The sequence below is a fragment of the Oryctolagus cuniculus genome, chromosome 2 (genome assembly GCF_051225735.1).
Source record: "Oryctolagus cuniculus isolate XC-2025 breed Fujian yellow rabbit chromosome 2, ASM5122573v1, whole genome shotgun sequence".
NCBI lineage: Eukaryota > Metazoa > Chordata > Mammalia > Lagomorpha > Leporidae > Oryctolagus > Oryctolagus cuniculus.
The window spans coordinates 91,360,477-91,386,220 of record NC_142868.1 but is presented as its reverse complement, the minus strand read 5'-3'; the positions used below and the strand labels follow the sequence as shown (position 1 = coordinate 91,386,220).

The 25,744-nt window shown below is 37.0% G+C and overlaps 1 protein-coding gene across 1 annotated transcript in view; it reads right to left on the bottom strand.

Annotated features, from left to right (window-relative positions):
- The window catches only part of LOC138843046 (disintegrin and metalloproteinase domain-containing protein 32), a 591,210-nt gene that overhangs the window by 460,477 nt on the left and 104,989 nt on the right, over positions 1 to 25,744 (bottom strand). Inside the window, exons 11-12 of the mRNA XM_089327034.1 lie at positions 14,453 to 14,534; positions 4,440 to 4,576 (exon numbers count right to left, since the gene is read on the bottom strand). Coding sequence (XP_089183160.1) covers positions 4,440 to 4,576; positions 14,453 to 14,534 — 219 coding nt within the window. The remainder of the gene's footprint in view (positions 1 to 4,439; positions 4,577 to 14,452; positions 14,535 to 25,744) is intronic.

The window sequence follows — 25,744 nt, the reverse complement described above, 5'->3', positions numbered from 1 at the left end:
CATACAGGGGAACCCGAAAATTCTACTAAGACGTTATTGGAACTCATGAGAGAGTTTGGCAAAGTGGCAAGATGCAAAATCAACACTCAAAAATCTACAGCATTCACATACATAAACAATAGCATGTCTCGGAAGAAAACTTTCAAGATTTTTCTTATTCACAATAGCTACAAAATATGTAACTATCCTGGGAAAAATGTATCCAAGCAAAAAATCTCTACTGTGAAAACTGGAAAACATTAAAGAAAGAGATAGAAGTAGACAAAAATGGTCTTAGCTATTGTGAATTGAGCTGCAATAAACATTAATGTGCAGACTTCTTTTTTGTTTGCCAATTTAATTTCCTTTGGGTAAATTCCAAGGAGTGGGATGGCTGGGTTGAATGGTAGGGTTATATTCAGGTTTCTGAGGAATCTCCAGACTGACTTCCATAGTGGCTTAACCAGTTTGCATTCCCACCAACAGTGGGTTAGTGTCCCTTTTTCCCCACATCCTCGCCAGCATCTGTTGTTGGTAGATTTCTGAATGCGAGCCATTCTAACTGGGGTGAGGTGAAACCTCATTGTGGTTTGTATTTGCATTTCCCTGATTGCTAGTGATCTTGAACATTTTTTCATGTGCCTGCTGGCCACTTGTATTTCCTCTTTTGAAAAATGTCCATTGAGGTCCTTGGCCCATCTCTTAAGTGGGTTGTTTGTTTTCATTTTGTGGAGTTTCTTGATTTCTTTGTAGATTCTGGTTATCAACACTTTATCAGTTGCATAGTTTGCAAATATATTTTCCCATTCTGTCGGTTGCCTCTTCACTTTCCTGACTGTTTCTTTTGCAGTACAGAAACTTCTCAATTTGATGCAATCCCAAATGTTAATTTTGGCTTTGACTGCCTGTGCTTCTGGGGTGTTTTCCAAGAAGTCATTGCCGGTACCTATATCTTGCAGGGTTTTTCCAATGCTCGCTAATAATTTGATGGTGTCAGGTCATAGATTTAAGTCACAATAGCCAAGACCTGGAACCAACTCAAATGCCCAACAACAGTAGACTGGATAAAGAAATTTTGGGACATGTACTCTATAGAATACTATACAGCAGTCAAAAACAACGAAACCCAGTCATTTGCAACAAGATGGAGGAATTTGGAAAACATCATGCTGAGTGAATTAAGCCAGTCCCAAAGGGACAAATATATGTTCTTCCTGATTGGCGACAACTAACTGAGCATCAAACGGGAAACTTGTTGAAGTGAAATGGACACTATGAGAAACAGTGATTTGATCAGCTCTTGTCCTGACGGTTGATGTACAATGTAATACTTTATCCATTTTAGTATTTTTTTTTGTTCTAGTACCATTGGTTGAACTCTGTAACCAACACAATTATTCTTAGGTGTTTAAATTTTAACTGAAAAGTGATCCCTGTTAGGAATTTGGAAAACATTATGCTGAGTGAAATAAGCCAATCCCAAAGGGACAAATACCACTTGTTCTCCTTGATAGGTGACAACTAACTGAGCACCAAAAAGGAAACCTGTTAAAGTGAAATGAACAGTAGGAGAAACGGTGACTTGATCAGCCCTCACCCTGACTGTTGATGAGAAGCTTAATATGTAATCCCTCTTAGTATTTTTTTGTTTGTTCTACTTAATACTTTTGGTTGAATACTGTAATCAATACACAATTCTTCTTAAGTGCTGAAACTTAACTGAAAAGTGATCGCTGTTAAATGTAAGAGTGGGAATAAGAGAGGGAAGAGATGTACAATTTGGGACATGCTCAAGCTGACTTACCTCAAACGGTAGAGTTAGAAACATACCAGGGATTCCAATTCAATCCCATCGAGGTGGCATGTACCAATGCCATCTCACTAGTCCCAGTGATCAATTTCTGTTCACAATTAATCGTAATGATAGGACTAAGGACCAAAGGGATCACATAAACAAGAATAGTGTCTGCAAATACTAGCTGATAGAATCAAAAAGGGAGAGAAGGATCCAACATGGGAAGTGAGATACACAGCAGACCCATAGAATGGCAAATGTCCTAACAGCACTCTGGCCTCATAATCAGCCCTTAAGGCATGCGGATCCGGCTGAAAAGCCCATGAGAGTATTTCAGGCATGGAAAGCCAAGACACTCTGGGGGGAAAAAAAAAACCTAAATGAAAGATCTCCACGAGTGAGATCCCAGTGGAAAGAATGGGTCATCAAAGAAGGAGGTACCTTTCTCTGAAGGGAGGAGAGAACTTCCACTTTGACCATGGCCTTGTCTAAATATGATCAGAGTCAGTGAACTCAGGGGGCTTCCATAGCCTTGGCAGCTCATGACAAGAGCCTAGGGTGATTACTGATGCCATAAACAAGAGTGTCAATTTGTAAAGTCAACAACAGGAGTCACTGTGCACTTACTCCTCATGTAGGATCTTTGTCCTTAGTGTGCTGTACATTGAGATTTAATGCTATAACTAGTACTCAAACAGTATTTTTTACTTTATGTTTCTATGTGAGAGCAAACTGTTGAAATCTTTCCTTAATGTATGCTAAACTGATCTTCTGTATATAGAGAGAATCAAAAATGAATCTTGATGTGAATGGAAGGGGAGAGGGAGTGGGAAAGGGGAGGGTTGAGGGTTGGAGGGACGTTATGGGGGAGAAGCCATTGTAATCCATAAGCTGTACTTAGGAAATTTATATTCATTAAATAAAAGTTAAAAAAAAAAGAAGAAAAAAAAAGTAGACACAAAATTGAAAAAATCTTCCGTGTTCATGGATTGGAAGAATTAACATCATTAAATTTAGCCCATACTACCCAATCAAAAGCAACTTACAGACTCGGTGCAATCCCAATCACAATAGTAATTTTTTATATTTTTGAGATTATTATAAAGAGTCATAATTTTCATAACTATTTGAGGGTTTTTTCAAAAAGTTCATTAAAATGGGTTTACCAAAAAGTTTATTTTGTTTGAAATATATGCATGTCTTTTTCTTTATGTACACTTCTCATGAACTTTCTGAAGAATTCTCATATGCATGAATTTAAATTTTGCACAAAAAGTAAATTTACCTTGTAATTTCATGTTCCACAAAATTTTTACATACACTTGTGTTTGTGTGTACAAGTGTGTATATGAGTGTGTACTTTTCCATTTATGTATCTATATGGAAAGTATATATTCATTATATAACCATCTATGGGTATGTGTGTCTGATCATTCTTATTAATGCAAATTTTGATGTAATTATATGTGTACATATTCATACGTATGTTTGAATTTGTTTTATTTTTAGAACATGAGCGTGAACACATTCAGTGGTGTTTACATGTTACTATGAAAAGATCCTGCTTTAAGAATTAATGCATTATTCTCACTTTCAGCTTTTAACAGTTCTTCAGTAATGAATAGGTAATAACTATCAAAGGACATATTTAATAAGAGAAAAAAACAAAGAATACTAACGGAACCTGTGGTAGCTCTTGTGTGATAACTTACATTGAGTGAGGACATTGGTAAGTTTACAAATCACACACATATAGAACTATACAGTTTCTTATTTTTTCTTTTTATTCTTACATAACCTTCAGAAGAGTATAGAAACTATTATTTCCAATGAAAAATAAGTAATCTAAGCAAAGTAAGTAATTTGTCCAAAGCCACACAGATACTATATATCTGACACTGGTCTGCAACTAGAGTTTCTCTTCTTTGAGGGTTTTCAGGTTTTTCCACAACATTAAACTACTCTAAAGCAACAGAAAAAAATTGTCTGAATTAAAGATAACTTGTGGTGCTGGCACTGTGGTATAGCCGGTAAAGCTGCCACCTGCAGTGCCAGCATCCCATATGGGTGCCGGTTCAAGTCCCAGCTGCTCCACTTCCAATCCAGCTCTCTGCTATGGCCTGGGAAAGCAGTAGAGGATGGCCCAAGTTATTAGGCTTCTGCACCCACATGGGAGACCCGGAAGAGGCTCCTGGCTCCTGGCTTTGAATCAGCACAGTTCTAGCCATTGCAGCCATCTGGGGAGCGAACTAGTGGATGAAAGAACTCTCTCTCTCTGTCTCTCCTTCCCTCTCTGTATAACTCTGACTTTCAAATAAATAAATAAATCTTTACAAAAGATAACTTATTATGCCCTCCTGACATATTTTTAAATATCTTTATTTAGTGCTTTCACCAACTATACATCGTAAGGAAAATGCCCATGAAACATATACTGAACATTTGATTTGATCTCCTTGAGTGTCTTTAGTGGTACACTTTGCTCCATACACTTAACATTGTAACTTACGTGTCTAGGTTTTCTCATTAATTGTTCCATTTACAGTTAGCTTATGCTACAAGTGAATACTGAGTTTTTTTCACTGCAAATATCTAAAACAAAATAAACATGACAAATAAATAAATACTTTAAAAACTTACTAAAAGTATGTACTAAAAAACTTACGTAGCTCTTGGATTCATTATACAGATGGCTTCTGAGCAGTGACATTTCTTTGGATCATCATATGATATCCCCAGACTGAGTGCCAGCATCTGGGAGACAACAACTGAAAACGCCTCCAAAGTCATCTCCTTGGGATACTATAACAACAGCAAAGAAGATTCGGATGAAGGCAATTCACTAAGTTGTAGTAAAAATATTTTTTCTAATTCTGAACATTTTTGCTTTTTAAGAAACATTTAAGATGGAGATAAATGCTCCTTGGATGCTTAAGATGCTGATGCTCCCCTTACAAAATTTCACTAAGATATAAGCATATTGAGATTAAACCATGTTTTGTCATAATTTCAAAAAAGAACATCTAGCAAATTTAAGGAAGCTGCCATAACTACAAAAGAGCATTATTTGATTAAGAAAAATTTCAATAGCCTTTTGGTTATATGGACTATAGTTTTCAATTTACCAAATTTATTACAATAACTCTGAAATTCATTTAGAATAATTCATGTACTCTCCTCCCAGCTGATTAAGCAGCTACATAATAGAATAATCAAGTTTAAGTGCATTGTTGCTTCCTACTGGGACCCTCATTTTTGCAATGCCTTGTATTAGGAGAAGCCAGGGAGAACAGACCATAGGCATCCTTCACGGATTACATTTCTCATGGGTGCACAAGTAACTTCCTTTTCAAGGAGAAAATCAGCCAACACAGATTAAGGTGGAGGCCAAATTCTCAGGAACATATTTGCCATGTTACAAGTAATCAGTAACAAAGATTTGAGGGTCAATTGTCTTCTTATGACAGCCCTAACACACACATATACACAAACACACATACACAACGAAAAACAGGGTGAGAAAGCTGTTAGTGAGCAAGTGAAAATGCAAACAGGTAATCAGAATGTCTCTACAGCAGCACTGAAGTAACTCATCTTCTGTTGTTGTGGATTGACTTAGCTGAAGACCTTGCCTGATCAAAAAAATTTAGTAGGAAAAGCAACAGAATCTAAAACTTGGGATGGGAACAATTGAAGGAACATGAACAAACCTATGTGTAATTGTCCTTGGCAGGGGAGGAAGCTCTGAGTAATGTAAGAATTTCTGTGTTAAAAGTAACTAATTTTGTTTTTCTGTTCAAAGATCCAATTCTTTACTTCATGGATTCTTTGTTTTATTGCATTAGATTCTATTTTGTCTGTTTCTACTCTATATTTATTATTTCTTTCCTTTTATTAACTTTGAGTTTGATTTGTTTTTGTTTCTCTACTCGTTCAGATGCATTGTTAGGTTATTTATTTACTACATACTTAGTGCTGCTTTTACTGTACTCGGTAAGGTTTGGTATTTTGTGTTTGCATTTTCATTAGCTTCAAGGATTTTTAGATCTTTCCTTTTAGTTTCTTCAAAAGATCCCTTTTCTATTCATGATGATATTGTACAGTTTTCATGTATTTATATAACTTCCAAATTTTCTTTCACTGTTTTCTGTTAGTTTTAAAAGATTTATTTATCCATTTATTTGAAAGCAGAGTTACAGATAGAGGGAGAGACAGCGGGAGAGAGGGATCTTCCATCCACTGATAAATCCTACAAATGGCAACAAGAGCTAAAGTTCAGCCATGCTGAAGCCAGAAGTTAGTAACTCTATTCTGGTCACGTGGGTGGCAGAGGTCCAAGTGCTTGGGTGTCTTCTGCTGCCTTCTCAGCCAAATTGGCTGCGGGCTAGATCAGACTAGAGCAGCTGGATTTGGAACCAGTGATCATACAGTATTCTGGCACTACCAAGTAGCAGTATAACCCCTTGTGTCACAATACCAACTCTTCTTCTGTTGTTCACTTGCAGCTTAATTCCATTGAGGTCAAGATTAATACATGATATAATTTCCATTTCTTAACATGTAAAGACTTGTTTTGTGGCTTAATGTGTGCTCTGTCCCAGAGAATGTTCCATAAGATAAAGCTTTACCAAAATAAGAAAAAAAGAGAGGCTTCAAATGAGTAAAAGCAGAGATTTAAAAAAGGATTTTTTTACAACTGATACTATAGAAATATGAAGGAGCTTTGTTGGATATTATAAGTAACTCTATGCCACAAAACTAGAAAAAAATGCATAAAACCAAATTATCAAAATTGAATCAAGAGGACATTTAAGAAACCTGAGTAGATCAATAACAAGTAAGCAGACTGAAATTGTGCTAAGAAATCTCTCACAAAGAGGTTAGGATTAGATAGATTAATGACTGAATTCTACTAAGTTTTTAAGAAATAACTAGCATCAATTATTCTCAAACTATGCCATTAAAAATTGAAAAGAGAGAATTCCTCCAAATTGATTCTTTGAGGCCAACATTACTCTGATATCAAATCAAAGACATGACAAGAAAACCTACTATAGATCAGTATCCATGGTGAATTAAGTAGAAAAACTCTCAATAAAATAAAATACTAGAAAATTGAATCTAACCACATATCAAAAAGATCATATATCATGATCACGGGGATGCAAGGTTGGCTCAACATATGCAAATCAATATGCTTACTATCTCCCATCAACAGAAAGGATAAAATCATATGATCTTTTCAATAGATGGAGGAAAACATTCAATAACATTTAAGATTCATTTATGATTAAAAAAGAAAACTATATATAAGAGGTATACAGCTCAATATAGTAAAGTCTACACATGGGGAAAAAATCAACATTTTAAGGAATGCAGAAAAATGAAAACATTTCCTGGAAGATCTGGCACCAGACCAATATTCTACTCTGTTAGGAGCAGAGATTAAATAGCCTTACCATAATATTAACAAGAAATAAGCAAGAGCTACACTGATCGCAAGAGCTCTGCATGGACTTCACAAGAATGATGCATGGCCTGCACTGCCCCTCCTTGGGACTTCTTCGGCTCTACCCTAACTGCCAAGAGTGTATACAGACCATAGATTGAAGAGGCCTGGTGACTCTCTGAGAGTGGCAGAGTAGAAGCTCTGGCATGACCCACTACCTGAGAACTCTCTGCTGTAAGAGAGTTCTCCCAGCCAGCCCTGAACTAGCTGGGCCCTGAGGCTCTGCTCACATAGGGAGTCCAGACTCTGTCTGTTTGAAACAGACTCCATTTTCCACAGGCTGAGAGCCTATTTGCCCTTGGAGACCTGCCCTTCCCAGGTCAGAGGCCCCATCCCTGTGTGCTCTGTGCAAATCTGCCTTCAATGACTAAGAAATATTGTGAGGAGCACCAGAGGTACTCTGGGAACTCTGGGTGGTTGGTTTACCCAGTGTGTTGTACTATGCAAATCAAAATATGTGACTTCCTTACTGCATAATAAAAGCCTTATTAATGCACTTACTATGTTCATGACACACTCTCACCGCTCTTAGTCAATATATTTTGGAAAGTTTTAGCTAGTGCCCCTTGATAAGTGAATCAAGTGAAATGTATATAGATTAGAAAGAACAGAGTGAAATTATCCCTGTATTATAGAAGATATAATTCTATATATAAAGAGAGAAACTTAAAGAATACACCAAGAGACTATCGGTACTTACAAGTGAACTCAGTAAAGTCACAGAATATAAAAATCAACGCGCAATAAATAACACTGCTACATACCAAAATGCAGTCACTGAGAAATAGTAAAGCAATCTGATTCAGAGTTGCTAAAAAATACCTTAGAATAACTCTATCCAAGAATGTAAAAGGTGTTTACCATGAAAATTAAAGAACACTTACACAAAATGAAGATAAAAAGTTAAATGAACTCCTATGATCATGGATTAGAAGAATTAATATTATTAAGATGTCCATGTTACTCAAAATAATTTCCACATTCAATACAAAACAATGGGTGACTCACTATAAAGTCTATTTTCTAATCCAAACATCATAAATTTACAGATTCACAGAAACAGGTCTGGAAAGAACCAAAAATCTATGCAAGCAGGTGTCTTAGATTCCCATGGTATTAATGTTTCCTTAGTTGTCCAACTCAGTTACTCATAATGACAGTGAATAAACTTTAATTGTTTGAAGAGTAGGGTAAAATTGAGCCTGGTTTGGTTGATTAAGCAAGTTATGTTAGCAGCAGTAGAAGTGGGCATCTAAACCTAATTCAAAAACAAAGTAGGCATATTCCTATAGTACTTCTTGTAATTCATGGTGCTCAAAAAAAGAGATGGCCTAAAGTATGACTGATTCATGGGTTCCTAATAATGGGTTGAATCAGAATTTTGAAATGAATCATAAAATTGAAAACAAGACTTGTTGATGAGAAGGAAACCTAAGGGAAACATGAAAATGGAGTTCTGTGAATGAAGACAGACTGGAAAAAAAACCCTCAAATTCCAAAAACATTTCAACTATAGAGAAGATGCTTGAAAATCAGGCTGACAGAATTTGTTCACTGGATGTCAGCTACACTTGTCTTTTCCAGCCACTTCAGAGATTTCTCAGAAGTCCATTGTACAAGTAAGCCATAGCTGCACAGATATGAGGATTTGCATGAACTCAATATCTTCAACTGATGAAAGCTTATTTGACTTACTGTACACCCTACTCTCCATCAGTAGAGGCTAATGATGAGCCCTCATTTTAGCACTATGCTATATTGATTGGATTAGTCAACCAATAGAAAATAGGTGTATTGCACTGAACAACACACCCATCAAAGGAGCAATGATTTGTCCTCATATACACCAGATATGAAATTGTTTGCTTGTTCATGCTACTTATCCCTTCAACACATTCCTGTACTTACAGAATATATTCTATATCACCATAGTGTATCACTTATGATCAGGATGATATTCTATGGCACAGTACTTACAGAATATTCTAAGATTTACTTATCATATGGTGCATAACCCAGATGCTTCTGGCACACAGAATGGTATAACAGCTGCCTAAAGAGAATTGTGGCACCACCTATGAGACAGCAACTTGAAGAGTGGAAAAGATGACATTAATTATTTTTTTCTTTTCTTTTCTTTTTTTTTTTTTTTTGATAGGCAGAGTTAGACTGTGAGAGAGAAAGACAGAGAGAAAGGTCTTCCTTCCATTGGTTCACCCCCAAAATGGCCGGTACAGCCGGCATGCTGTGCCAATCCGAAGCCAGGAGCGAGGTGCTTCCTCCTGGTCTCCCATGCAGGTGCAGGGCCCAGGCACTTGGGCCATCCTCTACTGCCTTCCTGGGCCACAGCAGAGAGCTGGACTGGAAGAGAAGCAACCAGGACAGAACCGGTGCCCCAACCGGGATGAGAACCTGGAGTACCGGCGCCACAGGTGGAGGATAAGCCTAGTGAGCCGTGGTGCTGGCCGGCATTAATTATTTTTAATATATCCTGAAGCAGCAACCAAAACTTGGCACCATCTCCCCAACAGATATTAGGCTTTAAGTCTGAGAATACAACAGGTAGTGACTCAATAACCAACTGAAAGAAATTTCATTTTCTGTTTCGTTGATCTTGAGTTCAGAGCAACTGAGTAGTTGTATCTATGTAAATAATGCTTTCACAAGGAACATCATTATAGTCCCATTACATGTCACAGTTTCCCATAGCCATTGTTACGCTCTTAATGAGCAGACAAGCTGGGATGGATGAGGGTCACTGCATGGGATAACATATTGAGTTGCTAGGAAATTTGTTGCTACAGAGTAGGTTCAAAGAAAAAATGCTGGCCAATACAAACTCATGGCAACCCAACAAAGACAAGACTACCAAAGAGTCATATCCTGCATGAATGAGGTAAGGAACAACAAGCAAATAACTTCACCAAGCTTAGGTGCATAGAATGAGGAGTATACAATATGGGTGCTCAAAAGAGGCAGTTAAGTTGTTCACAACCACAGATGAATGCAGGGATTATACCAGTTATATTTTATATTACTTCCTTTTCCTTTCATCCCCTAGTATCTTATAAAATAATACTGTGTATTTATATTAACCCATAGACAAAGTACAAAAGTCCTATAGAATAATAAATTTAATCAAATTTGATGACGAATATAAGACATGTACAACTATGATACACCTACAGATATTTCAAAGATACAACCAAAGTTCAAATAAAGTATAATTAAAATATAATTTTATTTTGGTGCAAAAACTTTTGAAATCCATATATAAAAGTTCATGAAAAGTGGCCAGCACTGAAGCTACTTCACCGGCAAAGACCACAGAAAATGGGCCAAGTACTTGGAAACATGCCACCCATATACAAGGCTCAGATCAAGGTCCAGGATCCTGGCTTGGGCCTGGCCGAGGCCTGGAAGTGGCAACCATTTGGAGAGTGAATCAGCAAATGGAGGATACCTTTTCTGTCTCTCCCTCTCTCTGTAACATTGATTTTAAAATAAATAAGTAAATAAAACTTTTTTTTTTTTTTGACAGGCAGAGTGGACCGTGAAAGAGACAGAGAGAAAGGTCTTCCTTTGCCATTGGTTCACCCTCCAATGGCCGCCAGGGCCGGCGTGCTGCGGCCGGTGCACTGCGCTGATCCAAAAGCAGGAGCCAGGTGCTTCTCCTGGTCTCCCATGGGGTGCAGGGCCCAAGCATTTGGGCCATCCTCCACTGCACTCCCTGGCCACAGCAGAGGGCTGGCCCGGAAGAGGGGCAACCGGGACAGAATCCAGCACCCCGACGAGGACTAGAACCCGGTGTGCCGGCACCGCAAGGTGGAGGATTAGCCTAGTGAGCCACGGGGCCAGCCTAAAAAAAGCTTTTTTAAAAAGAATTTATTTAGGCCGGCGCCGCGGCTCAGTAGGCTAATCCTCCGCCTTGCGGCGCCGGCACACCGGGTTCTAATCCCGGTCGGGGCGCCGGATTCTGTCCTGGTTGCCCCTCTTCCAGGCCAGCTCCCTGCTGTGGCCAGGGAGTGTAGTGGAGGATGGCTCAAGTCCCTGGGCCCTGCACCCCATGGGAGACCAGGATAAGTACCTGGCTCCTGCCATTGGATCGGCGCGGTGCGCTGGTTGCAGCGCGCCTGCCGTGGTGGCCATTGGAGGGTGAACCAACGGCAAAAGGAAGACCTTTCTCTCTGTCTCTCTCTCTCACTGTCCACTCCTGCCTGTCAAAAAAATTTAAAAAAAGAATTTATTTAAAGTTATGAAGAAGTTGCATTAAAAATATGTAACATTATGGACTTAAAACTGTATATATTACGATACATGAAAGTTGTTCCCTTCTTATAAATAAAAAAAGCAAAAAAAAAAAAAAGACAAAAGGAAGTACAGTGCAAGAAAATAAAAATCTGAACAAATATTAAGGGAAAAAACCATAGTCCAGCAGGAAAATAGGAATAAGCTCTATACAATAATCAAAAGAAAAAAATAAATTTATAATTTAATTATAATTTCCCAAGTTTTCTGAAATAGTGTACACACCAAAAGGGGAAAAAAAGTAACACAGTGAAGGCATCTGCACTGTGCCTTTTCCCAAAGACTACATTTAAATGTTTCATCCTGTGCACATAGAACATATCCTGTATCCTAAACTTATTCCATCTCCCAAAACACTGCTTTGCAGACTCCAGACAAAAAGCGGTGAAACATTTTACAAGTCCCAGTTACTGTTTAACATGGATATTGTCATTGGCAGACATGGAAGCTCTTGAACCCAATTATTATTAAAGATTTGTTTATTTATTTGAAAGTCAGAGTTACCCAGAGAGAGGAGAGGCAGAGAGAGAGAGAGGGCTTCCATATGCTGGTTCACTCCCCAGGTGGTTGCAAAGGCCACAGCTGGGCCGATCCAAAGCCAGGAGCCAGGAGCCTCCTCTGCGTCTTTCCACACGGGTGCAGGGGCCCAGGGACTCGGGCCATCTTCTACTGTCTTCCCAGGCATAGCAGAGAGCTGGGCTGGGAGTGGAACAGCTGGGGCTCAAACCGGCACCCATATAAGATGACGGCACTGCAGGTGGCAGCTTTATCCACTGTGCCACAGGGCCAGCCCAAAACCCAAATTTAAACATGACAAAGAAGTCATAACATTGGATAGGAGTGCACACTACAGTTTTTTTTTTTTTATTCCATCTGCAAACATTGAATCAAAGTTGAGGGAAGCAAGTTTTACTGATTTGTCCATAGAACACTTCCCACCATAAAAAATAAAATATGTTATTTTAAAAAAGAAAAAAAAAACATATGCATGGATTTCAAAATAGAAAATAATACATATACAGGGCAGGCGCTGTGGCATAGCAAGTAAAGCTGCATCCCATACGGGCACCAATTTAAGTCCTGGCTGCTCCACTTCTGATCCAGCTCTCTGCTATGGCCTGGGAAAGCAGAAGATGCTCCAAGTCCTTGGGACCCTGCATCCACATGGGGGACCCAGAGGTATTTCCTGGCTCCTGGTTTCAGATCTACCTAGCTCGATCCATTGAAGTCATTTAGGGAGGAAGCCAGTAGATAGAAGACCTCTCTTTCTCTCTCTCTCTCTCTCTCTCTCTCTCTCTCTCTCTCTCAGTCTCTGCCTCTCTGTAACTTTACCTTTAAAATAATAAATAAATCTTTAAAAATAATAAAGAGAAAAAGAAAATAATACACATGCAATAATGTAACAATTACACATAGGTAATATTACCGGTATGGTTGAAAATTTATAAATCAAAATAGGGGTTGAAAAAAGTGCATATGTATTTTTACATAAATAAATTAAATACAGAGAACTTTAAATGTATATACTTAAATCTTAAATAGGACTACCTGAAAGGGATAAAGGAAGAGCTTGACAATCAGTTCTTGCTTTGTATGTCTATCACATAAAATTATAGCATGCCCATGCATTAATTTTGTAATAAAAAGTTAAGTATTAGAAATAAGAAATGTGTTGCAAAATCTCATTTTGCAGAAACATGAATTTATTTAAAGACAGCATCACAGTAATAGATTTTTAAAAAGACACAAAGTGGAAGATATGAAGTACTTCAAAAAGTTAGTGGAAATGGAATTAAAGATAAGTTTATTTTATTGGAAGAAAATTAAAAAGCTATGCAAAAGATTTCTGTAAAAATTTCATGGAAAACATACAACAAAAAAACCTTATGGGGCCAGCACTGTGTCATAGAAGTTGAGGCCATCGCCTGCAGTGCCGGCATCCCATGTGGGCACTGATTCAATTCCTCGCTGCTCTACTTCCAATCCAGCTCTCTGCTGTGCCCTGGGAAAGCAGTGGAAGTTGGCTCAGGTCCTTGGCCCCTGCACCCATATGGGAGACTCGGAAAATGCTCCCAGCTCTTGGCTTTGGATCAGCCCAGCTGTGGCAGTTGCAGCCACCTGGGGAGTGAACCAGCAGATGGAAGACCTCTCTCTCTCTCTCTCTCTCTCTCTCTCTCTCTCTGCCTCTCTGTAATTCTGTGTTTCAAATAAATGAATAAATCTTTAAAAAACAAACAAACAAAAAACCTTGGCAAAGATTTGAAATGTTTTTCACCAAAAATTCCTCTCTTAATTCCACCTTCCCATAAAATTTTGATGTGCACACATATATCATTCAAAATTTTAGTAGTGATTATCCCCACTGCGGTGGTAGTATGCTAGATTACATGAACTTTCTTATCTGCTTCAATATGCACTTAACACATTTCATATAACTACTGTAAATTACTTTGTAATTTAAAACATGTGCTAGTTAAATTTGTTTTATTAGCATTTGCAGGATGGAAGAATGGCTCATACAGTTACATTACCTTTCAATTATTTTATTTTAAGACATTTATAAGAAATATAAACATTTGATATACACATAAAAGTTTTTATATACTATATTTCAGATGTTGGAAACTCCTTAAAAGATGTTTATTGCAGTTTTTTGTTTACTTAGATTCATTTTGAAGCTATTGTATCTGTAAGAGTATTTCCCCAATTTTTTGTCTGTAAGTAAAAATCTGGAGCTACAGAAATTTCCATGTGCTATTCCACATAGTCAAGAATATATGTGTATTTATTTTATTAGTGTATTTTTATTCCCACTTTAAATTCCAATTACAGTTATTAATAAAAATTAAGTGATTACATACCACTGCCACTCCTGCAGAATAATGAGGAGCACATATCTTTCCAGAAAACACTGCACCCACATAATCTGGATAATCCCTGTAACTAAATAAATAAATAAAATTAATCACTGTAATGAACAATTTAAATTTGAAAATTTCTGATGAACTAAATATGTAGTTCATAAAACCCTAATCGGATGTAAGTTGAAGTACAATCATTCCACATGCCCTTCCAAAGTATGATGATATTATTTAAAAATTGCTTTAAATATATTTTATTTTCTAAGACATGCAAGAAATACAAGATTTTGATGTCTTTACTGCATTCATCACATTTGGTTATGGTTACCAAAGCCTTTGATCCAAAAAATTTTATTGAATAACAACAAAATATTTTTATTTATGAACCAAAAATTGTGACTCCCACACAGAACAACTAAACAGTTTTTCATAGGAGTAATTTAATGTATCACAACTAAATAGTATCATTTCATGTCTGAGTATGAATCTAAGCTCCCTCTCATATGATACTGTTCCCAAAACTTTACATGAATTAGTCCATTTAATTGTCATAGCAACCAGTGATATTGATATTTTTATTCCCATTAAAGAAATAAAACATCAGATGGGCAGGATATGTAAATCTCTCAAGGCAGAACAATTAAGGAGATGTACTGAAGGACTTGCACTTGAGCATTCTGAATACAGATCCATACTCTCAAGCTTGTACAAAGCATAAATGATATACACATGTGCACACACACACACAAACACACACACAGACATCTTTGGAACCCTCCACCCAAACATTCCAGAAAATATGTAAAGAATTTGCTCATGAATTCTTCAAAAAGGTTACAGAATAATTAACTCCAATATTTTTCAAACCATTCTAAAACACTGAATAGGATGGAACTCTCCCAAAATCTTTATAAGGCTCACATCACTCTGATACCAAAATGGAACAGAGACACAAAGCAAAAACAAAACTACAGATTTATAAACTTGATAGGCAGATACAAAGATTCTCGACAAAATATTAACAAACCAACTCTAAAACCACATCAAAAAGATCATTTTTAATGAACAAGTGGAATTTGTCCTGTTCAACACTCAGAATTCAATAAAAAACACAAATCACATTAACAGAATGAAAAGCAAAAACCATAGATCACTGCAATATATACAGAGAAAGAGTTTCCTAAGATTTAACATCCCTTGATGATAAAAACCTGCAACAAGTTAGGTATAGAAGGAACATACCTCAAAATTATACAGGCTATATATAACAAGACAAAATCCAAATAATTGAATGGGGTGAAGTTGTAAACATTTCCCGTGAGATATGGAACAAAACAAGATAAGCACTTTTGCCACTTACTCAATATGAGACAGAACATGAATTTGTATATTGAAAAACCTATATATATACATATATATGTGTGTGTATATATATATATATATACACCACAAAAACCTGTTAAAAATTGTAAGCAAATTCAATACAGTTGCAGGTTACAAAACAAATATACAAAATTGCAGCATTGTGTATGCTGTTAACTCACTGAAAGAGAAAATAAGAAATCCCATTCAAAGTAGCCAACAACAGAAATAAAATATTTAAGAATAACTTTAACAAAAGAAGTGAAAGATCTCTACAGTGAAAATTACAAAGCTTTGAAGAAGGCCGGCGCCGAGGCTCAATAGGCTAATCCTCCACCTTACGGCACCGGTCCTGGTCGGGGCACCGAATTCTGTCCCAGTTGCCCCTCTTGTAGGCCAGCTCTCTGCTGTGGCCCGGGAGTGCAGTGGAGGATGGCCCAAGTGCTTGGGCCCTGCACCCCATGGGAGACCAGGAGAAGCACCTGGCTCCTGCCTTCAGATCAGCGCAGTGCACCGGCCACAGCGCACCAGCCGCGGCGGCCATTGGAGGGTGAACCAACGGCAAAAGGAAGACCTTTCTCTCTGTCTCTCTCTCTCACTGTCCACTCTGCCTGTCAAAAAAAAAAAAAAAAAAGCTTTGAAGAAACAAACTGACAAAGATACAAAAAAATGGAGGGACATTTCTCATGAATTGAAAGAAATAATATCATCAAAATTTCTATATATTACTTAAGAATATTTTGATGATATTAATTCTTCTAATTCACAAACCAAAGTGTTTTTTTTTCATTTTTGTATGTCTTTTTCTATTTCTTTCCTTAATGTTTTGTAATTTTCATTGTACACATCTTTCATATCATTGGTTAAATTTATCCCAAGCTATTTAATTTTTTGTAGCTATAGTGAAGGATACTGATCTTACAATTTCTTTCTCAGCTATGGCAGTATTTTGTATACAAATGCTATTGTTTTTTGTGCACTGATTTTATAATCTGCAATACTGTCAAACTGTCTTATGATTTCCAATTGTCTCCTAGCGGAGTCTTTTGGTTCCCCTATGTATAAGATCATGTCATATACAAACAGGCATAATTTGACTTCCTCCTTTCCAAAGTAATCTATAGGTTCAATGCAATCGCTATCAAAATAACATTGATATGCTTTATATAATGAGAAAAGAAATCCTAAATTTTATATGCAACCACCAAAGATCAGAATAGCCAAATCAGTCCTGAACAAAAAACAATCAAACTGGAGGCATTACAATTCCTGCCTTCAAAGTATTCTACAAAGCTCTAGTGATAAAACAGCCTTGTACATACATAATAACCAACATATGAATCAATGGACAGATTAGAAGGTCCAGAAATTAATCCATGAACATATACCCAACTGATTTTTGACAATAGTATTCAGGAAATACATTAAAGTAAGGACAAACTTCAATAAACTGTTCTGGAAAAACTGGATATACATTTAGAAGAATGAAAGTAGACCACTACCATTCATCATATATAAAAATCAACTTGATATAGAACAAAGACCTAAATTTAAGACCTGAAGACTATGGCTGCTGGAAGCAAATTGAGGGAACCTGTCCAAGGCACTGGAGACAAAGGATTAATACCTAGAATATATCAGAGACTCAAAAAAAACTCAACAACAAAACAACCCCCAAGAAATGGGAAAAAAGGACTTAAGAAATGGGAAAAGGACTTCAGCAGACAGTTTTCAAAAGAAGGGAAAAGAAGTACAACAAATATATGAACAAATGTTCAACATCACCAGCCACCAGGGATATTGCAAATGAAAATCACAATAAAATAACACAACACTCCTGCCAAATGGAAAAATCCAAAAGAGAGTAACAAATGCAGGCAAGGATGTAGAGAAAGGGAACAACTTATATATTGTTGTTGGGAATGTAAAGCAGTGCATTCCCTGTGGAAAACTATATGGAGATTTCACAAAAAGAATAGAAATGTAATCCAGCTATCCCACTCCTGTGTCTATACCCAAAAACATGAACACATTGAATCAAACAGATACCTGCACCACAATGTTTATATCAACCAAACTATGGAATAGCGAAAATATGGAATCAACCAAGGGTCTGTGATCTGGTTAATAAAGAACATAATAAAAATAATTATACATACATATATGATGGGATATTACTCAGCTACAAAAACAATGAAATTCTACCATTTGCTTCAAAATGGATGCAACTGGAAGACATTATGTTGAGTGAAATAAGCTGGACACAGAAAGACAAATACCACGTGTTTTCCTTTATATTTGGGAGCTAAAATTTAAAAAGACAAAAACCCTCAAAAACAAAAAAGTAATGCCTGTGTACCAATACTGCTTTACATATAATTTTGTCAAACTTTGTTTTATCTTTGTCAAGCCAATGGTTAAAAATGTTATGCTATCACATTTTAATGATCTGTTAGTTCATATAACCATTTGATTATTGTTTGTAGCCCTGTGTACACTTAACTAGGGATTTTTTTTCTTGTTTATCTCTTTATTTAGTGGAGTATTAAGCCCTTGACTATTATGGTAATTAAAAATGTTATCTCGGGACATGTATTGTGGAGTAGTGGGTAAACCTGAGATCTATGACGCTGGCATCCCATATGGCCACTGGTTCGAGTGGTAGCTGCTCCACTTCCAATCCAGATCCCCGCTAATGGCTTCCACAAATCAACAGAAGATGACCCAGGTATCTGAGCACCTGCCATCCACATAAGAGACCCGGAGGAAGCTCCAGGCTCTTGGCTTTGCCCTGAATCAGCTCTGACCATTGCAGTGAATTGGAGAGTAAATCACAAGATAGAAGACCTCTCTGTGTGTAATTACGCCTTTCAAATAAAGAAATAATTTTAAAAACTTGTTGAAGTGAAATGTACACTATGAGAAACAGTGATTTGATCAGCTCTTGTCCTGACGGTTGATGTACAATGTAATACTTTATCCATTTTAGTATTTTTTTTTGTTCTAGTACCATTGGTTTAACTCTGTAACCAACACAATTATTCTTAGGTGTTTAAATTTTAACTGAAAAGTGATCCCTGTTAGGAATTTGGAAAACATTATGCTGAGTGAAATAAGCCAATCCCACAGGGACAAATACCACTTGTTCTCCTTGATAGGTGACAACTAACTGAGCACCAAAAAGGAAACCTGTTAAAGTGAAATGAACAGTAGGAGAAACGGTGACTTGATCAGCCCTCACCCTGACTGTTGATGAGCAGCTTAATGTTATCTCTCTTAGTATTTTTTTTGTTTGTTCTACTTAATACTTTTGGTTGAATACTGTAATCAATACACAATTCTTCTTAAGTGCTGAAACTTAACTGAAAAGTGATCGCAGTTAAATATAAGAGTGGGAATAAGAGAGGGAAGACATGTGCAATTCGGGACATGCTCAAGCTGACTTACCTCAAACGGTAGAGTTAGAAACAGACCAGGGGATTCCAATTCAATCCCATCAAGGTGGCATGTACCAATGCCATCTCACTAGTCCCAGTGATCAATTTCTGTTCACAATTGATCATAATGATAGGACTAAGAGCCAAAGGGATCACATAAACAAGAATAGTGTCTGCAAATACTAGCTGATAGAATAAAAAAGGGAGAGAACGATCCAACATGGGAAGTGAGATACACAGCAGACCCATAGAATGGCAAATGTCCTAACAGCACTCTGGCCTCATAATCAGCCCTTAAGGCATGCGGATCCGGCTGAAATGCCCATGAGAGTGTTTCAGGCGTGGAAAGCCAAGACACTCTGGGGGGGGGGGGAACCTAAATGAAAGATCTCCACGAGTGAGATCCCAGTGGAAAGAACGGGTCATCAAAGAAGGAGGTACCTTTCTCTGAAGGGAGGAGAGAACTTCCACTTTGACCATGGCCTTGTCTAAATATGATCAGAGTCAGTGAACTCAGGGGGCTTCCATAGCCTTTGCACCTCATGACAAGAGCCTAGGGTGATTACTGATGCCATAAACAAGAGTGTCAATTTGTTAAGTCAACAACAGGAGTCCTGTGCACTTACTCCTCATTAGGATCTTTGTCCTTAGTGTTCTGTACATTGAGATTTAATGCTATAACTAGTACTCAAACAGTATTTTTCACTTTATGTTCTGTGTGGGAGCAAACTGTTGAAATCTTTACTTAATGTATGCTAAACTGATCTTATGTATATAGAGAGAATCGAAAATGAATCTTGATGTGAATGGAAGGGGAGAGTGAGTGGATAAGGGGAGGGTTGCGGGTTGGATGGACGTTGGGGGGGGAAGCCATTGTAATCAATATTCTGTACTTTGGAAATTTATATTCATTAAATACAAGTTAAAAAAACACTGTTATCTGAAAAAGAAATGAAATGGCACACACTGCCATTTCGTACCTAAGCATCATTTCCATGTTCCAAGAATCTGAGGGTCATGGTTTCTCAGTTAAGCAATGCAATATTAAAAGAATAATGAAGGTGTGGACATTTGGCCTAGCCATTAATCACGCTCATCAGGACATGCACATCCCAAATTGAAGTGACTGGGTTTGACATCCAGTTCCAGCTCCTGCTAAGGAGGACCCTGGAAGGCAGTATCAACGGATCAAGTTGGTGGATTCTTGCTACCCATGGGGGAAATCTGAATTGTATTCTCAGCTATTACCTTTGGTCTCTTGACTATTGTAGGCAATGAATGAAACAATGGAAGGAAAGTATGCCTGTCTGCATGTCTCTTTCTCTTTGAATCTCAAATAAATAAACTGCATCTCAGGGGAAGAAACTTTAAAGTAGAATCCAAGAGGATTAAATTAAAATATATTGTTGATGTGATGCAAATACAAAAAACGGTAAGTGAAGGGCATCCTGAAAACCCTTTCAAAGGTGTGTTTTGTTTCAGAAGACATGGAAAATAATTGTGGGTTGAGAATTGAAGTTGTCCATTTTCTGATTATGTTTTGGAGTTAGTGTTCCTAAATGCAGGTATAGTAGGTAGTTTGACAATGGCTCTTGACGATGTTTTTTATAAATAAAATAAAAACAATATGCGAAACACATTACTTTTTTCATAAAGATTTTCTCATCAATTGTTAGAATGACAGGTATTCTGAAAGCAGTACCACCCACAGAAATATAAACACTTATAATCTAGTGTGTTTCATTTTGTCATGTGGCTTATTTTATTTTTTAAGAAAGTAAAAATTTATTATTTTATAAAAATAGTTAAGGAGTCTATTGTACCACATATTTACAAAAGTTAATAAGAATATACTATATCCTTAAAATTTCCTAAGAGAATATATTCCTTAAAATTTCCTAAGAGAATATATTTTAAGGATTTTCCGAACAAAATAATATGTAGAATAGAGCATATTACTTAGTTCTATTTAGTAATTACCCTATATATTTATTTCATTTTGAAATCTTAGACATGACAAAGACGTGAAATACTTATTTGTCAGCTGAATACTCTTACTTTTTTCTTTTAAAGATTTTTATTTGAAAGTCAGAGTTTACACAGAGAAAGAACGAGAGGCAGAGAGAGAGCGAGAGAGGTCTTCCATTCACTGGTTCACTCCCCAAGATGGCCACAAAAGCCAGAGTTGCGCTGATATGAAGCCAGGAGCCTCCTCTTGTCTCCCACACGGGTACAGGGGCCCAAGGACTTGGGCCATTGTCTAATGCTTTCCCAGGCCATAGCAAAAAGCTAGATCAAAAGTGGAGCAGCCAGGACAACCGGGACTCAAACAGGTGCCCGTATGGGATGCCACCACTCTAAGCGGCAGCTTTACCCACTATACCACAGCGCCAGCCCCTTTACTTTGAAAATTTTATTTAAGGTATACAAATTTTATGTATTTCACGTGTACAGATTTAAGAACACAGTGATATTTCACACCATATCCTCCCTCCTGCTCACAATCCCAAGCTTTGTCCTCCTTCCTTTCCTAATCCCTCTCAAGTTTTATAATAATCTACTTTGTTTACTTTATATTCATAACATTAGCCCTACACTAAGTTTAGAATTCAACAAATAGTAAGAAAAAAAAAAAAACTCTGGTCAGGGCTGTAAACAATTATAAAGCTCAAAATGTCAATTTTACTCGTATACATTACATTCCTATACATTACACTCCTATACATTACACTACACATGTACACTCCTATACATTACATAACTCTATTGGTTACCACAGTTCAGGGTAACTAAACTGGTAAAACACGGTATTTCTCTTTTGGGGACTGCCTTATTTCACTAGGTATAATGGTTTCCAGTTGCATCTATTCTGTTCCAAAAGACAGATTTAATTCTTTTTATATGCCTGAGTAGTATTCCACAGTGTATATATATCATAATTTCTTTATCCAGCACTAAGTTAATGGACATCTGGGTTGATTCCATATTTTAGATATTGTGAATTGAGTTGAAATAAAATGGGAGATACAGACAACTCTTTCATATGTTGATTTTGATCCACTTGGGTAAATTCCCAGGAGTGGGATTGCTGGGTCATGTGCAATTTTCAGGTTTCTGGGGTGTCTTCATACTGTATTTGACAATGGCTGTACTACTTCACCTTCCCACCAACAGTGGCTAAAGGTACCTTTTTCCTTGCATCCTCATCAGCATTTACTGTTTGTTGATTTCTGTATGTGAGCCATTCTAACTGAGGTGAGTTGAATCCTCATTGTGGTTTTCATTTGAATTTCTCTAATGGCTAGTGCCCAGGAACATTCATTCATGTGTTTGTTGATCACTTGAATTTCCTCTTTTGAAAAAATTATGCCTGTTCAAATAATTTACCAATTTCTTAACTGGACAGTTGTTGAATTACTTGAGCTACTTATAGTTCCTGAATATCAATTATATATATTTCATATTTTGCAAATATTTTCTCTCATTTTGTTGGTTCCACATTCACTTTGCTCAAATTTTTTTCAATGTGGAAGCTTCTCTGCTTGAATTAAATTCCACTTTTCTAATTGTCTTTGATTGCCTATGGTTCTGGGGTCATTTCAAGGAACTCTTTGCCTACGCCAGTCTGTTACAAAGGTTCCCCAATGTTTTCCTCAAGTAGCTTGATGTATTAGGTTGTAGGTTTAGATCCTGGATCCATTTTGAGTTGATTTTTGTATAAAGTGTAAGGTTAGGGCTTGTTTCACACTTCCGCACATGGAGATCCAATTTTCCTAGCACCATTTGTTGGAGAGACTGCCCTTTCTCCAATGATTGATTTTAGCTCCTTTGTCTAAGATTTGTTGGCTGCAGATACATGCATTGATTTCTGGAATTCCTCTTCTTTTCCATTGCTCTATGTATCTATTTTTTGTGCTAGCACCAGGCTGTTTTGAATATAACTGCCCTATAGTATGTCCTGAAATATGTTATTGTGCTGCCTATAGCTTTGTAATTGTTGTATAAGATTGCTTTAGGTATTCAGGGTCTCCTGTGTTTCCATATAAATTTTTTTTTTTTTTAGATTTGGGAAGAATGTCATTGCAATAGAATTGGATCTGTAAATTACCTTTGGTAATATGGATGTTTTGATTATATTAATTCTCCTCATCCAAAACATAGAAGATTTTTCTATTTTTGGTGTCTTCTATTTATTTCTTTAACGTTCTTAACTTTCATTGTAGACATCTTCCACCTCCTTAAAAGTATTCCAGGGGATCTAGTTATTTCTGTAGCTATTGTCAATGGGATTGGTTTTAGAAGTTCTTCTTCAGCCATGGAATTGTCAGGGTATATAGAGGCTACTTATTTATAGTGTTAACTTTATATCCTGCAACTTAATTAAACTCTTCCATGACTCTCAGTGGAGTCTTTTGGTTCCATTATATATAAAACATGTTGTCTGAAATCGAAATTATTTGACTTCATCTTTTCCAATTTGTATTCTTTAAAAAAACATTTTTAATTTTTATTTAATAAATATAAATCTCCAAAGTACAGTTTTTGGATTACAGTGGCATCCACCACCACATAACCTTACTCACACCCTCAACCCTCCCATCTCCCACACCCTCTCCCATTCCATTCACATCAAAATTCATTTTCAATAAGTTTATATACAGAAGATAAATTTAGTATATATGAAGTAAAGATTTCAACAGCTTGCACCCACACAGAAAAACAAAGTGAACAATACTGTTTAAGTACTATTTATAGCATTAATTCACATTGAAAAACACATTAAGGACAGATCCTACATGGGGAGTAAGTGCACAGTGACCCTGTTTTTCATTCAACAATTGAAACTCTTGTAAATGACATCAGTAATCACCCTAGGCTCTTGTCATGAGTTGCCAAGCCTATGGAAGCCTTTTGAGTTTTCCAACTCCGAACTTAGACAAAGTCATAGTCAAAGTGGAAGTTCTCTCCTCTCTTCAGAGAAAGGTACCTCCTTCTTTGATGGCCCGTTCTATTCTACCCACTGGGATCTCACCCACAGAGATCTTTCATTTAGGGTGGCTTTTTTTTTTTTTTTTTTTTTTTTTTTTTTTTTTTTTTTTTGCCAGAGTGTCTTGGCTTTCCATGCCTAAAATACTCTCATGGGTTCTTCAGCCAGATCCAAATGCTTTAAGGGCTGATTCTGAGGCCAGAGTGCTGTTTAGGACATCTGCCATTCTATGAGTCAGCTGTGTATCCCAACCCATGTTGGATCATTCTCTCTCCTTTTTAATTCTATCAGTTAGTGTTAGCAGACACTAGTCTTGTTTATGTGATCTCTCTGACTCTTAATCCTATCATTATGATCAGTTGTGAACTGAAACTGATCACTTGGACTAGTGAGATGGCATTGGTACATGCCACCCTGATGGGATTGAATTGGAATCCCTTGGCACGTTTTTAACTCTACCGTTTGGGGCAAGTCCGATTGAGCATGTCGCAAATATACATCTCCTCCCTCTCTTATTCCCACAAGGATCACTTTTCAGTTAAATTTAAACACCTAAGAATAATCATGTGTTAATTAAAGAGTTCAACCAATTATATTAATTAAAAAAATACTAAAAGGAATAAAGTATTAAGTTGTTACTCGACAGCTAGGACAAGGGCTGATCAAGTCATTGTTTCTCATAGTGTCCATTTCACTCAACAGGTTTCCTTTTGGTGCTTGGTTAGTTATCACCGATCAGGGAGAACATATGGTATTTGTCCTTTGGGACTGGCTTATTTCACTCACCATGATGTTTTCCAGATTCCTCCATTTTGTTGCAAATGAACGGATTTCAATTTTTTTACTGCTGTATAGTATTCTATAGAGTATATATCTCATAATTTCTTTATCCAGTCTACTGTTATGGGCATTTAGGTTGATTCCAGGTCTTAGCTATTGTGAACTGAGCTGCAAGAAACATAGAGGAGTAGACAGCTTTTTTGTTTGCCAATTAAATTTCCTTTGGGTAAATTCCAAGGAGTGGGATGGCTGGGTTTTATGATGGGGTTATATTCAGGTTTCTGAGGAATCTCCAGACTGACTTCCATAGCGGCTTTACCAGTTTGCATCCCCATCAACAGTGGGTTACTATCCCTTTTTTCCCAAATCTCGACAGCATCTGTTGTTGGCAGATATCTGTATGTGAGCCATTCTAACAGGGATGAGGTGAAACCTCATTGTGGTTTCGATTTGCATTTCCCTGATTGCTAGTGATCCCGAACATTTTTTCATGTGTCTGTTGGCCATTTGGATTTCCTCTTTTGAAAAATGTCCATTGAGGTCCTTGGCCCATCTCTTAAGTGGGTTGTTTGTTTAGTTGTTGAGTTTCTTGATCTCTCTAGATTCTGGTTATTCATCCTTTATCTGTCACATAGTTTGGAAATATTTTTCCCATTCTGTTGGTTGCCTTGGCACCTTCCTGGCTGCATCTTTTGCAGTACAGAAACTTCTCAATTTGATGGAATC